Genomic DNA, 13,055 nt, shown 5'->3' on the forward strand with positions numbered 1-13,055 from the left:
AATACACTATATTCTTTTAAAATGGGAAAATATGTTTTGTTATTGTTTTACCATCGTACCTTTTTCAGTGACTTTCTTTTTCTTTCAATGTTATATTGTAAATCTTCTCAAAAAAAGTTCATTGGTGTGAGTTTTCATGTGGAAATTGTGACACTGAATCTTTCTTTGAACAGAAACTCTTTTTAACTCTCTCTGCAATTCTGCAGGTGTTTGGTGTAGTGTTGCTTTTATTAGCCACTTGTTTCTTCTGTAAACTCTCATCACCAGTTTTGTAAAGGCCTTGTCGCTACTGCTGTGGAGGCCACGTTTCCACTGTTGTTACGGTAGCAAGTTCGTGAAATGGTTTCTGGTGCATTACACCACTAGGGCAATTTCTCCCTGCCACTATTACACAGCTATGTCCGGGGTCAGGCAACAGGATAGGAGAATGAAGGTTCTACAACACTCCAACAAATTAGTAACAGTGTCACACAAATGAGTTAAAAAGGCTTACTTATGTTTGTGATTAGTTGAATGATTAAGTCTGCAATGCTGCATGTAATATAACACAAAAAAGACTCTCAATGGCTTAGTGCAAATAGTCATAAGTAAATTTCACAGTACATAGCAAATGCAATTTACAACTGTCTGTTCACTACTAAGAGTTCACTAAAGGACATTCCCTGTCTAAGTCAGCCCTGGACAATGATATATAACCAAGTAGGTGAGATCTGCTCTCCTACCTTTGGAGTAGGCTTCTGTCCACTGTCTCCAGTCATTGGTGAATTGTACTTGGCCGCAATTGGCTGAGTCAAAGTCGATATCTTTGTCTTCAGTGCCGCCTATGTCACTGGTGGAACTCGCGCAAGTGGCAAGTCTGTGTGTCACAAGCACAGCTTGCTTCTTTGCGCCTGTGGTGCTTCTGCCATGGCTGTATCTTGTTCAGACGTCGCAGCAGTTTCATTCAACAATTTTTATGATTATTTCTTTACATTCTTTTTATGGAGGGGTCATGATCATAATTAATAGTCTATGACACTTTGTCTCTTCTGTGAAAATGAGGCACAAGTTTAAAGCCAATCAAAAGGAAGGTACTTATGTTAATGTAGAAATAAGGTCATAAATTGAAAATGTTGGATGGAAAAGACAGTTCCTTTAAATGCTTATTTAATTTTCTGTTTATCAGATAAGTGAACTTCAGCAAATTAATAAGAGGTTTCTGTGCTAGGAACTGTTCGATCACCACCAACTCACTAGAGAAAATGGGCTGCAACATGTGAAGATAAAGCACACACAATTTTCTATACACAATTCCTGCAGACCCAGCTGAAGGACATTGACCTTCTAGCATCCTCAAGAAAACATACAAATCAATAACATGCTTTGTGTTTCGTGCCTCCTGTAGTTATGATGTTGCTTGAAAAAGCTGTTATTTTTTGTCTCCTTCTTGCATAAGTGTGTCACAATACATCAAACTCTTCAAACGTGCTCATGTCCCATAGGAGTAACTCTGTAGTATTATTTGCATCATATAATTAAATATAGTCTATTTTTTCCAGCTTTGGTAAGGAACGCCACCTATGGCTACATCTGCTGGATGTCATTCGCTGTGGTGCTGCAGATATCATGAAATCTGACAAGAGCGACACTGAATTTGTCACTCCAAAACTTTCATGCATAGTGACAACATTCCTCGCCAGGGCTTCGCTGTTAATTTCTCAACCACTGCATCCTTTGTATCAGCCTTTGCATAATTTCATTCTTGCCAAATCTTCGTTGTACCTGTTGAGTATCCCTGAATTCCTTCCACTTTTTCATAGTTCTGATCTTCAGCACAGGTAAGAATATTAATCTTATTACAGCACTATTATATTGTATTTGTAACAGAGCAGATGTGTGGAATTCAGTGATATAATTTCAACTGCTGTTAAGAAAACATTTAATTCAATAGTTGTTTGTTACAAGTTTCTATGTAGTATTCATAGTATCCTTTTTCTTATTACTGGTCACAAATACTGCATACCAAGTAGACATTACATGCAATACTGTTAGCCTTCTGTGCAGGTTATTTTATAGTTACAAATTAAAACACTGGCCACTCTTCGAAGACAATATATTGTTAAACAAATGCTATACAACAAGGTAAACTACATAACTTATTATCCCTGCATAGCTAATCACAAATTGATTTTCATCCCCCCCCCCCCTTTTTTTTGTCAGGTGTTTGTCTTATGTAATAAATCATACATCCTCCAATAAATGTATTTAGGAAACAATGGATTAAAAACAGAAGATAGTAAACACAATAACTGCACACACCCAGAATGGGAATAAAAGCCATCACAAACAAGTTTTGTAACATTGAGGTCCTGAAATGGAACAAGATTCAGATAGGAAACATACAAACAGTCATTGAAAACTTAACACATAAATGTTTCAATCCAGTTTCCAAGTATGTTTCAGTGTTTTTCTGCATTTTTTCCATCTACATTTTTTATTCCTGAAACTTAAAGGGTTGTGATATTACATAACAGAGCCAGTTTCTTTCGTTGCCACAGTCAATGTACTCTACAGTGTAAAATATTTTCTACTGAAACATCTTCCTTTGAACCATTCTCGTATGGACAAGAGGCATTACATTTCAGCTGCAAAAGGTGGACCATCATTAAACTAATAAAAATGTTCCAACACATTTCGGTCATTGATTCCCTTTCCAATAGTTTGATAGATTACTTAATATGCTAGGTAAGTATTACACGAGGCATTACTTCAATCTGTTGCATTAATAAGGCAGTCATTTTGAAAATTCTTTGTGCATCTGTAATTCTTCACTTGTCAGTCATTGTGGGTTGTGCTGCTGGTTGCCAGGACTGTTTGATGTTTCTGAGAGTGATCAGTTTTTTTTAACCATTTGTTTTGACTGCAGAATTTCTTCCTTCATAAGCTAAAAATCTCTGAAGTCTCTTATTTTTACTACCTTCTTAATTTTTCTGCCATATCAACCTCCTTTATCTTTTCTTTTCTGTGGTTTTGTTTCTTTCAAAGCATTTGTCAGTTTTGTTTTATATACCATGTTCATGTGTGTTCCACTGCTTTCATTCTGTAGTTTTGTGTATACATATTTAATCTCTCTTTACAAATTGTGGGTGCAGTTTTTTTTCCACATGATACTACATGGTAAAAATCAAACAATGGAAAATCCAGGATGGAATGTAATAATGTTATGAAAAGGAAAGTTGCTACTTATCATTAGTGGAGACTCTGGATCAGCCATTAAGGTCTTCGTCAACAACAACAACAACACCACACACACACACACACACACACACACACACACACACACACACACACACACACACGATTGCAGTCTCAGGCATCTGAAACGAAACTGATTGTGGTTTCAGTTGCCTGAGACTGCAGTCGTGTGTGTGTGTGTGTGTGTGTGTGTGTGTGTGTGTGTGTGTGTGTGTTGTTCGCGAAGGTTGGTGAGCCTATCTGCGACTCATCATCTCGGCTAATGGTGAATAGCAACTTTCCTTTTCATAGTATTGGTACTACACGGTGGTTGTAATTAAAGTGCAGCTACTCATGGAGGCACAGAGTAGGCTGTAATTATTGTATGTCAGTGAAACTTGGTAGATATGCTAATGTGATAATGCAGAACCCGTAAACAAATTAGTTCCAGTTTTGTACATCAAGTGCAAATCTGCCACTGTACACTGTATGACGGTATCCATACTGTCGTTTGACAAGCCATAACATTAGTGTACAGTGTGGATATGTTTTATGTAAATGGCAGCAATTACAGAGCTGCATTGAGAGAGTGTCACTGACTGAAAGGTCTGAGGAGAGGCCTGATATCATTAAATGGCATAAAGATGATAAGGAACTTTGGAAATGCAGGTGAGCTCGGTATGGCACACAGAAGAGGAACATGTCATATCCAAGTGGAAGTTATTGACAAGGTTACTGCTGCTCTAACTGACCATGCAACATGTGACCAGGTAGTGATAGTGCTCATGCAGTGTCATGAGAATTGTCCATTCCGTTGGCAACAGTATGGAAAGTTTTGCAGTCTATTTCACACTGGTATCCGTACAATATCCAGATGGTGCACAAAACTGAAACTTCATGATCTGCAGCAATGTTCTGAATTTTCTCTTAGGTTTCTGGCACACAGTGAAGCTCATGATCTGCAGAAATGTTCTGAATTTTCTCTTAGGTTTCTGGTACACAGTGAAGCTGATGACTTTTGGCTGGGCAATACTCTGTGGAGGACAAAGCACATTTTACACTACAGGGTGCAATCAGTACACAGAAATGCCGAAATTGGGACACTGTTAAACTACCTGTTGTGTCTGAAGAGCCATTGCACTTGCCATGTGTGGCTGTGTATTATGGATTCACAAGCACCATTACTCTCTGTCCATTTTTCTTTGTAGAGAATGTACCTAGATGTCCTGCCATGTGTACCATGGTGTCTGCACATTATCAAGACCTCTCTGTACAACATTTTTTTCAGGTTCTGCATTATTATATGCCCAGTGAAAGACTGGCCTACTCCAACCTTCCACAAATGTGTAATCTACTGAGGTTTTCCAGATGCATTGCCAGCAATATCATCTGACCTGAATCCATGTGATTTTTGGCTCTTAGGGTATCTAGAAGAATGTGTTAGCAGGAACACTGGAACTGCTGCGAGCAATTGTTGATCACACTTTTTTACGTATGCAACATCTCGTCAATGTCTTCGGTGCTCATATGTATAAGCAGCGGTTAATAATAAAATCAACCTTATGTCTTTCTCACTTGTCTGACATTTTCTGGCCACATAGCATGCCTAATCTGTTACATATGGAAAAATTTCTGTATGTCCTTCTTACATTCCACAGAGCCAGATTTGCACATGCTGATCAAAATTGGAACTAATTTTTTTTTTATTGTTAATTGGTTGCATATTAAAGCTTTAGCATATCTACCAAGTTTTGCTGCAATATGATAATTACAGACTGCACTGGGCCTCTGTGTCTAGCTGCACTTCAATTATAATGAATCAGTACTATACCATGACTGTGTTTGTTTTGAGATTTGTCATATTTTTGTGATGCCTGGGGCTTTTACTGTTGTTAGTTAGCTTCATACGAACCATTGTTACTACTGTGATTTGGATATTGCACAGTTATATTCGTCTGAGAGTGAAAATTAGAGTATATTAGTTACATTCATAGACTGATGGTAAAATGTGATCTTTCTTGATGAATTCACTAGAATTTCCAAATTATATAATTCAGGTAACATCCATATCAAATTTATTTTGGTGTTCAACATGTTTGTATTTATTAAATGTATTTGAACTGTCTGTTTCTTTCATATACAGTATTCATCGACAGTGGATTTTGGAAGTTATTAGAGATGGTTTAAAAAGTCCTCAAGACATTGAATTGTGCTTCAGATGTGTATTGTTCAAGTTACTTTTGGACTATTATTTTTCAATTTTGGCTGACACTGAAACTAAGGTAATGTAACACAAAGAAGAAAACTAAAAATGAAGGCCACCAGCCTGTATAAAACAGATTTATAATATTTGTGATCAGTAGACAGATTTAAACTAAGTTAGCCATTTCATCTAACCAGATATCAGATTTACTTTGACAAATACTTCGTTTTGATGCATGTTTCAGTTCCAACTAAAATTAGTCTTGTTTACAATGTTAGTTCCTCTCAAAGCAATTCCCTTCCTCCACGTTTAAAACTATTTTGCCTCTTTGATCCATCAATGATGACTTTGAGATCTGCCTAAGTATTTTTGTATTTCCTTATATTTTTGTTTTGTTTTTGATTTACAAGGGGAGGCCACAACATTGGGAACACGGATTTACTGCAAACTTCGTACACTCGTAGTACTCCATGAGGACAACAAAATGTGTAAGCAGTAGCGCATACTTCTCAAGCGTTGTTGAGAAAATTGCAAGATAATTTCGGTTGTCAAATATATACCTGTGCGTGGCCATTTTTACCATGAAGCGCCGGCAGCCGAGTGATTAGCGTTCAAGCCTCGTAATCGCTGAGTCACTGGATTGAGTCCCGCTCATCAGTTGTTTTTTTTTTATTTATTTATTTCTAACACAGTCATTTTCTTTACTATTTATATTACAACTGATGTAATGAGAAAAATACATGCAGTCGGATGAACTTTTATTAAATTTACAATGATATTTGGGAGTCTACAAATTTTTATTATCACAAATAATATAATATTCATAACTACCGACTAGTAAATGACCAAACGCGTAAAGTGATGCTGAAAATGTGTGCTTGTTTGTGATTTGAGATATCCCTTATACCTGGAAGGAGCCCGACACGACTTGTTACCTCCAAGTTTTGACCGGCACAGACGGCTTTCGAAAGATATACAATTAATCGTCGCTTTCAGCATTACGAGTACAAGTTGCAGGATGGTATTTTTCGTAAAAACATGAAAAACAAAGTTAAACAGCACCAGCAACATTGAATAAATGCTATGTTTCCACACACGCAAGGTCTTTTGAGGTTTTCCGTGGAAAAACAAACCTCACTAACATTTTCAAAAACCTCTCTTTTGGCCGATAATTTGCAAACAAACCGTGCATAATGCAGCATTTCCTTAAATATTGGTGCTGATCATTGGTCATGCAATATCGAGTTTATTTTAATAGTGTCTACACAAGAAGCAATTTCTCATTCTGTTTTGATTCAATAAGAACAATTTTGAAGACACGGACAAGCATACATTTTCAGTATCACTTTATGCGTTTGGTTGTTTGCTAATCGGTAGTTATGAATATTATATTATTTGTGATAATAAAAATTTGTAGACTGCCAAATAACATTGTAAATTTAATAAAAGTTCATCCGATTACACATATTTTTCCCATTACATCAATTGTAGTATAAATAGTAAAGAAAATAACTGTGTTAAAAAAAAAAAAGAAAAAAAAAAACTGACAAGTGGGACTCGATCCAGCGACCCCACGATTATGGGGCTTGGAACGCTAAGCACTCGGCTGCTGGCACTTCATGGTAAAAATGGCCACGCACAGGTATATATTTGACGACTGAAATTATCTTGCGATTTCCTCAATAACGCTTAAGAAGTACGCGCTACTGCTTACACATTTTGTTGTCCTCGTGGAGTACTACAAGTGTACGAAGTTTGCAGTAGATGAGATTAATACTTGTTCCATAGATCATGAATACGACACTTCGTAATGATGTGGAACGTGTCAGGTTAATAAAAGATGTCTGTACAAGATATTACATTACACAAAATATTGCATGACACTGATGTTTAAGTTGTTTTTTTTTCCCCCCCTCCCTGAATTTATATCTAAAAATTCAGCCAATGAGTAGAAGGAGTTGTCATCTAGAGATTCTTTTAATTTATTTTTAAATGTTGGTTGGCTATCTGTCAGGCTTTTGATGCTGTTTGGTAGGTGACCAAAGACTTTTGTGGCAGTATAATTTACCCCTTTCTGTGCCAAAGTCAGATTTAACCCTGCATAGTCAAGATCATCCTTTCTCCTGGTATTATAGCTATGCACACTGCTATTACTTTTGAACTGGGTTGGATTATTAACAACAAATTTCATAAGTGAATATATATACTGTGAGGTTACTGTGAGGATCCCTAGATTCTTAAATAGATGTCTGCAGGATGACCGTGGGTGGGCACCAGCAATTATTCTGATTACACGTTTTCGGGCAATGAATACTTTCCTACTCAACGATGAATTACCCCAGAATATGATGCCATACGAAAGCAGCGAATGAAAGTAGGCATAGTAAGCTAATTTACTGAGATTCTTATCACTAAAATTTGCAATAACCCTAATAGCAAACGTAGCTGAACTCAGACGTTTCAGCAGACCATCAATGTGTTGCTTCCAGTTTAAGCTCTCATCAATGGACACACCTAAAAATTTTGAAAATTCTACCTTAGCTACAGACTTCTGTTCAAAGTCTATATTTATTACTGGAGTTGTGCCATTTACTGTACGGAACTGTATATACTGTGTTTTATCAAAATTTAAAGAGAGTCCGTTTGCTGGGAACCACTTAATAATGTTGTGAAAAACATCATTTACAATTACATCACTTAGTTCTTGGTTTTTGGATGTTATTACTATACTTGTGTCATCAGCAAAAAGAATTAACTTTGCATCTTCATCAATGTGGAATGGTAAGTCATTGATGTATATCAAGAACAGTAAAGGACCTAAGACCGAACCCTGTGGGACCCCGTACCTGATAGCCCCCCAGTTTGAGGAATCAGCTGTTGTTTTAACATTACATGAACCACTTATTTCAACTTTCTGCATTCTTCCAGTTAAGTATGAATTAAACCATTTGTGCACTGCCCCACTCAAACCATAATGATTTAGCTTATCTAAAAGAATTCCATGATTTACACAATCAAAGGCCTTTGAGAGATCACAAAAAATACCAGTGGGTGATGTCCAGTTATTCAGAGCATTTAATATTTGATCAGTGAAAGCGTATATAGCATTTTCTGTTGAAAAGCCTTTCTGAAAACCAAACTGACATTTTGTTAGTACTTTATTTTTACAAATATGGGAGGCTACTCTTGAATACGTTACTTTCTCAAAAATTTTTGATAGGGCTGTCAGAAGAGAGATTGGGCGGTAGTTGTTGACATCCGACGTATCTCCCTTTTTATGCAATGGTTTTACAATGGCATATTTCAGTCTATCGGGGAAAATACCCTGCTCCAAAGAGCTATTACATACGTGGCTGAGAATCCTACTTATCTGTGGGGAACAAGCTTTAAGTACCTTGCTGGAAATGCCATCAATTCCTTAAAAGCTTTTACTTTTCAGTGAGTTTATTATTTTACTGATTTCAGAGGGAGAGGTTGGTGGAAATACAGTTGTTTCAAACTGCACAGGTATTGCCTCTTCTATTAGTAGCCTTGCCTCTTCTAGTGAAGATCTAGATCCTATTTTCTCCACAACATTTAAAAATAATTATTGAAAATATTTTCAATTTCTGATTGTTTGTTAGTACACTTGTCATTCAGTTTTATGGCATTAAAGTCTTCCTGTGCTCTTGGTTGCCCTGTTTCCCTTTCAATAATATTCCAAATTGCTTTAATTTTATTATCAGAGTTACTGATCTCAGACATGATACACATGCTTCTGGACTTTTTAATAACTTTTCTTAGTACCGCACAATAGTTTTTATAATATTGAACAATTTCGGGGTCAGTACTCCCTCTTGCTGTTAAATACAGTTCTCTTTTACGGTTGCAAGATATTCTTATTCCTTTTGTTAGCCAAGGTTTTTTATATGTTTTCTTGGAATTATGTTTAACTATTTTCTTGGGAAAACAATTTTGAAATACCCTTAAAAATGTATCGTGAAATAAGTTATATTTCAAGTTTGCATCGGGTTCCTTATACACTTCATCCCAGTCTAGCTGCTGTAGGCTTTCCCTAAAGTTTGCAATATTTATATTGTTAATTGAACGCACTGCTTTGAAATTCTGATTTGATATACTGCATGGAGCTATGTCATGTACTGTAACTAGCTGTGCACCATGATCTGAAAGACCATTCTCAACAGGATAAGCATTTATGTCCTTAAACTTATCTTGATCTATAAAAAAGTTATCTGCTGTTCTTTGTTATCCAAGTAGGAAAATCAATGAAGGAGCTTAAATTGAAAGAATTGAGTAATACTACAAGGTCATTCTTCTTATTACACTCTTTTAGGGAATCAACATTGAAATCCCCACAAATGATAATTTGCTTCCCCCTGTCTGACAGGTAGCACAACAAAGCATCCAAGTTTTCTAGAAATAGGTGGAAATTCCATGAGGGGGACCTATACACTGTTACAATTATGAAAGTGCCATCATTTAATTTTAGTTCAGTGGCACATGCTTCTGTATGTTGCTCTACACAAAATTTTTTAGTTTCTCAATTTTTTACACTGTGGTAGCTTTTGACATATATGGCAACTCCTCCTCTCATCATATTATCTCTACTTACATGTGCAGCTAATTTGTACCCATTGGTGCTAACCTTTTGCATATCAGTGACAATGTGATGCTCAGACAGGCATAGTACATCTATTACATTCTCAGTTTCTATATCTTCTAAACAAAGCAGAAGCTCATCAGTTTTATTCTTCAATCCCCCAACATTTTGATGAAATATACTAACATTATTTTTCACTTTACTTTTGTGAGTATCTTGAACTTTTTTAACATCTTTAGTACTTGCCTGGCTGAGTTTCCCACTGGACACTGATCTTACACTAAAAAAGAGTTTCCACCATGAGATGTAGTTCCTCCCCCCTTTAAATATCCTGCTATCAGCCTAGCCAGTTTACCCTTCCCTTTCTTGTTGAGGTGTAGGCCATGTCTAGTATAGTCCCACCTACAGAGTGAATCAACAGGAACCACACCAATTTGTGACCCTGCACCAGATCCAAGTAGCTGTTCCAACTCCAAATTAACTCTCCTGACAGAAGAGCTCAAATGAGGTCGGTCGTGGCACTCCAGAACCAACACAAACCCAACACCGGTATGACTCGATGTTAATGCAATCTTTGCCAGGTCACACTCTATGCTGTACCCCGGATCTCTGTCAGTACTGTTGCCCGGCCCACCCACAATAACCACGGTATCTTCCCTAGTAAAGCCTCTACATAGTGAACCTAAATCCTCTGTAACCTGCCCCAGTCCAGCACTAGGTTTGAAAAGACTTGTGACCTGGTATTCTGACCCTAATTCATCCTGCAGAAGTTGGCCCACACCGCTAGCATGCGAATTACCTAGCAACAAGACTTTCTTTCTCTTTGCAAACTTCCCTACATTCTTATACAATTTGCTTCTGAAAGCTTGTTGAGCCCTGTCTACATCTACTTCTGTGAGAGGCTCATCAGTTTCTGACTGAGGAAACAGGTCAAACCTATTTTTTACATTAATAACAAAGCTGTCAGAAGAATTTCTTGGCCTGTTCCTTATGCCTGTTGCTACTCCCCACCCCTGTTTACCCTTCTCCCCCCTTAACCTGCCCAGTTCTCACCTAGCCTCATCTAACTCAGCCTGAAGGGCAGCAATTTTCCCCTCCTGTTCCACCGTCTTTCTATCTCTACTGCATAGCCTACAGAACCACTGATGAGTCTCGCTCGTTTTCCCAATTCCCACGCTACTACAATCGCCCCAATGAAAAAAGTTACTACATCCATCACACCAGACCCCGGAGCTAACGACTCTACGGCACGTCAGGCACTTTACACTCATGGTACAAATCGATCAGTAAATCCGCGTTCCAAACGTTGTGGCCTCCCCTTGTTAGTGTCCCAGAAATGCAAACTATTCTTGATGATAACATTTTCCTGGGACACTTCATGACTGATTTGGCACTAAAGATATAAACACAATTCAGATGAAGTTATGTGACTAACAGAATTATGTTCCAGATTGCAATTTAAGTTAAATCATGTTTTGTGAATGCATTCAGTGTGCAAACCACACATAGTTTATTCCCTCATTCTTGTCCATTTAGAATGTTTTATTCTATGCAAATGACTTTGTTCATGGAATGTTAAATGCTGATGAGAGCCACCTATCACATGAAATGCCAAGAATCATTTTCAACCTTTTCAAGCACTGCCTCAAAATTTTGCCAGTACCTAGTTTTTGAATAGCTTGTTGCTTGTAGTGGTAAGTCACTCAGTGTCTTGACACTTTCTCACTAGCTAAAGTGACCACATTCATAAGTGTAATAGTGTGTCTATGAATGCATTCATTCTCCTATTTCACCCTTACTTACTAAGAGTTCCAAATACTGGGATAATATTCATTGCACAGCTCTGCACTACTCAAGAGGACATGGAAATTTATATTTGCCATGAAATCATCTCTGCAGTCAAATGTTTGTGAGGCGGTTCCAACCTCCACCTCTCACCCCCCCCCCCCCCCCCCCAAAGCACAAAGCAGTGTTATTTTTTTCTTCTTCCATTTATATTCCTTCTTTCACCAGATATCACCACTTTTAGTTATGAATAATATCATCTTAAAGATAACCTAAGAGATGCTTATGTATTGGTACCATCAATTTTGAAATTTAATTGCCATATCTGGAAGTTAAGCCATATTCTGGGCAGTTGTAAATGATGTATTTGTCCATCTTAACTCTTGCATAAGGTGGGAAAAGAAATTCTCTCCAAACGTTATTTTTACAATCAAGAGTCATTGTACTTTCCTCTATGATGACAAAATTTTAATTTTATTGTATGTATTTATGCTTATCACGTATTGATGATTTTAATTTACAGGTGTTGATTGTCTCAGTGTTGGAATCTGCACTGAAAGTGCCAGGTGCAGCCAAACTTCTTACAAACAGCTACAGTGTAATTGTGTGGATGATGGCTGCAGTGGATCGTTTGACCAGTAGTGAAACAGGCCTTGCCAGAGCATTGCTTGGTGCCATTGCAACACTACCAGTTACATTACCATCACTACCAGCTCTTTTGATAAATTTCTTAACCCATTTACCCGCAACCGTGTTGGACTTATGTAAATATTTGGAGGTTTGTTTCCAATGTTCAACAAAATTTTGAAATATAGCAGCAGTATTTTTAGACTATTTTTAACTTTAAGGCATATAGTATAACTGTAATAATATGGGGATCACTGTTGAATGTTTCTCATTGTCTTTATATTTTTTATTAGCTTCACAAAAGCTGGGGTATAGATAAACATCCGTACCATGTTCATTATTCATAGTTGAATCGTAAACACTGTGTGTTCTTAACTTACATCAGCACTCATCACACATTCCAACTATCATCATGGTCATGAGAACATTAATAATAATAATAATAATAATAATAACAATAACAATAATCCAGTGTTTTTACTGTATTAGTTGACATGATCCTACAAGACAAGAAGTTTCCCTAACTTTTACAGTTTTTGAATTCTTTCCTAATTTCCTGTGTAGTTCTTGATCAACATCAGGAATCAGCATTGTTTAATGCTGCTGCTGAGAAAAGTTAAGGACCTT

General features: G+C 37.1%; 1 protein-coding gene across 1 annotated transcript in view; it reads left to right on the forward strand.

The window, feature by feature from the left end:
- The window catches only part of LOC126457523 (nucleolar pre-ribosomal-associated protein 1), a 180,361-nt gene that overhangs the window by 141,834 nt on the left and 25,472 nt on the right, over window positions 1–13,055 (forward strand). The window contains exons 17-19 of the mRNA XM_050093866.1: window positions 1,539–1,817; window positions 5,357–5,495; window positions 12,325–12,579. Coding sequence (XP_049949823.1) covers window positions 1,539–1,817; window positions 5,357–5,495; window positions 12,325–12,579 — 673 coding nt within the window. The remainder of the gene's footprint in view (window positions 1–1,538; window positions 1,818–5,356; window positions 5,496–12,324; window positions 12,580–13,055) is intronic.

The sequence above is a fragment of the Schistocerca serialis genome, chromosome 2 (genome assembly GCF_023864345.2).
Source record: "Schistocerca serialis cubense isolate TAMUIC-IGC-003099 chromosome 2, iqSchSeri2.2, whole genome shotgun sequence".
NCBI lineage: Eukaryota > Metazoa > Arthropoda > Insecta > Orthoptera > Acrididae > Schistocerca > Schistocerca serialis.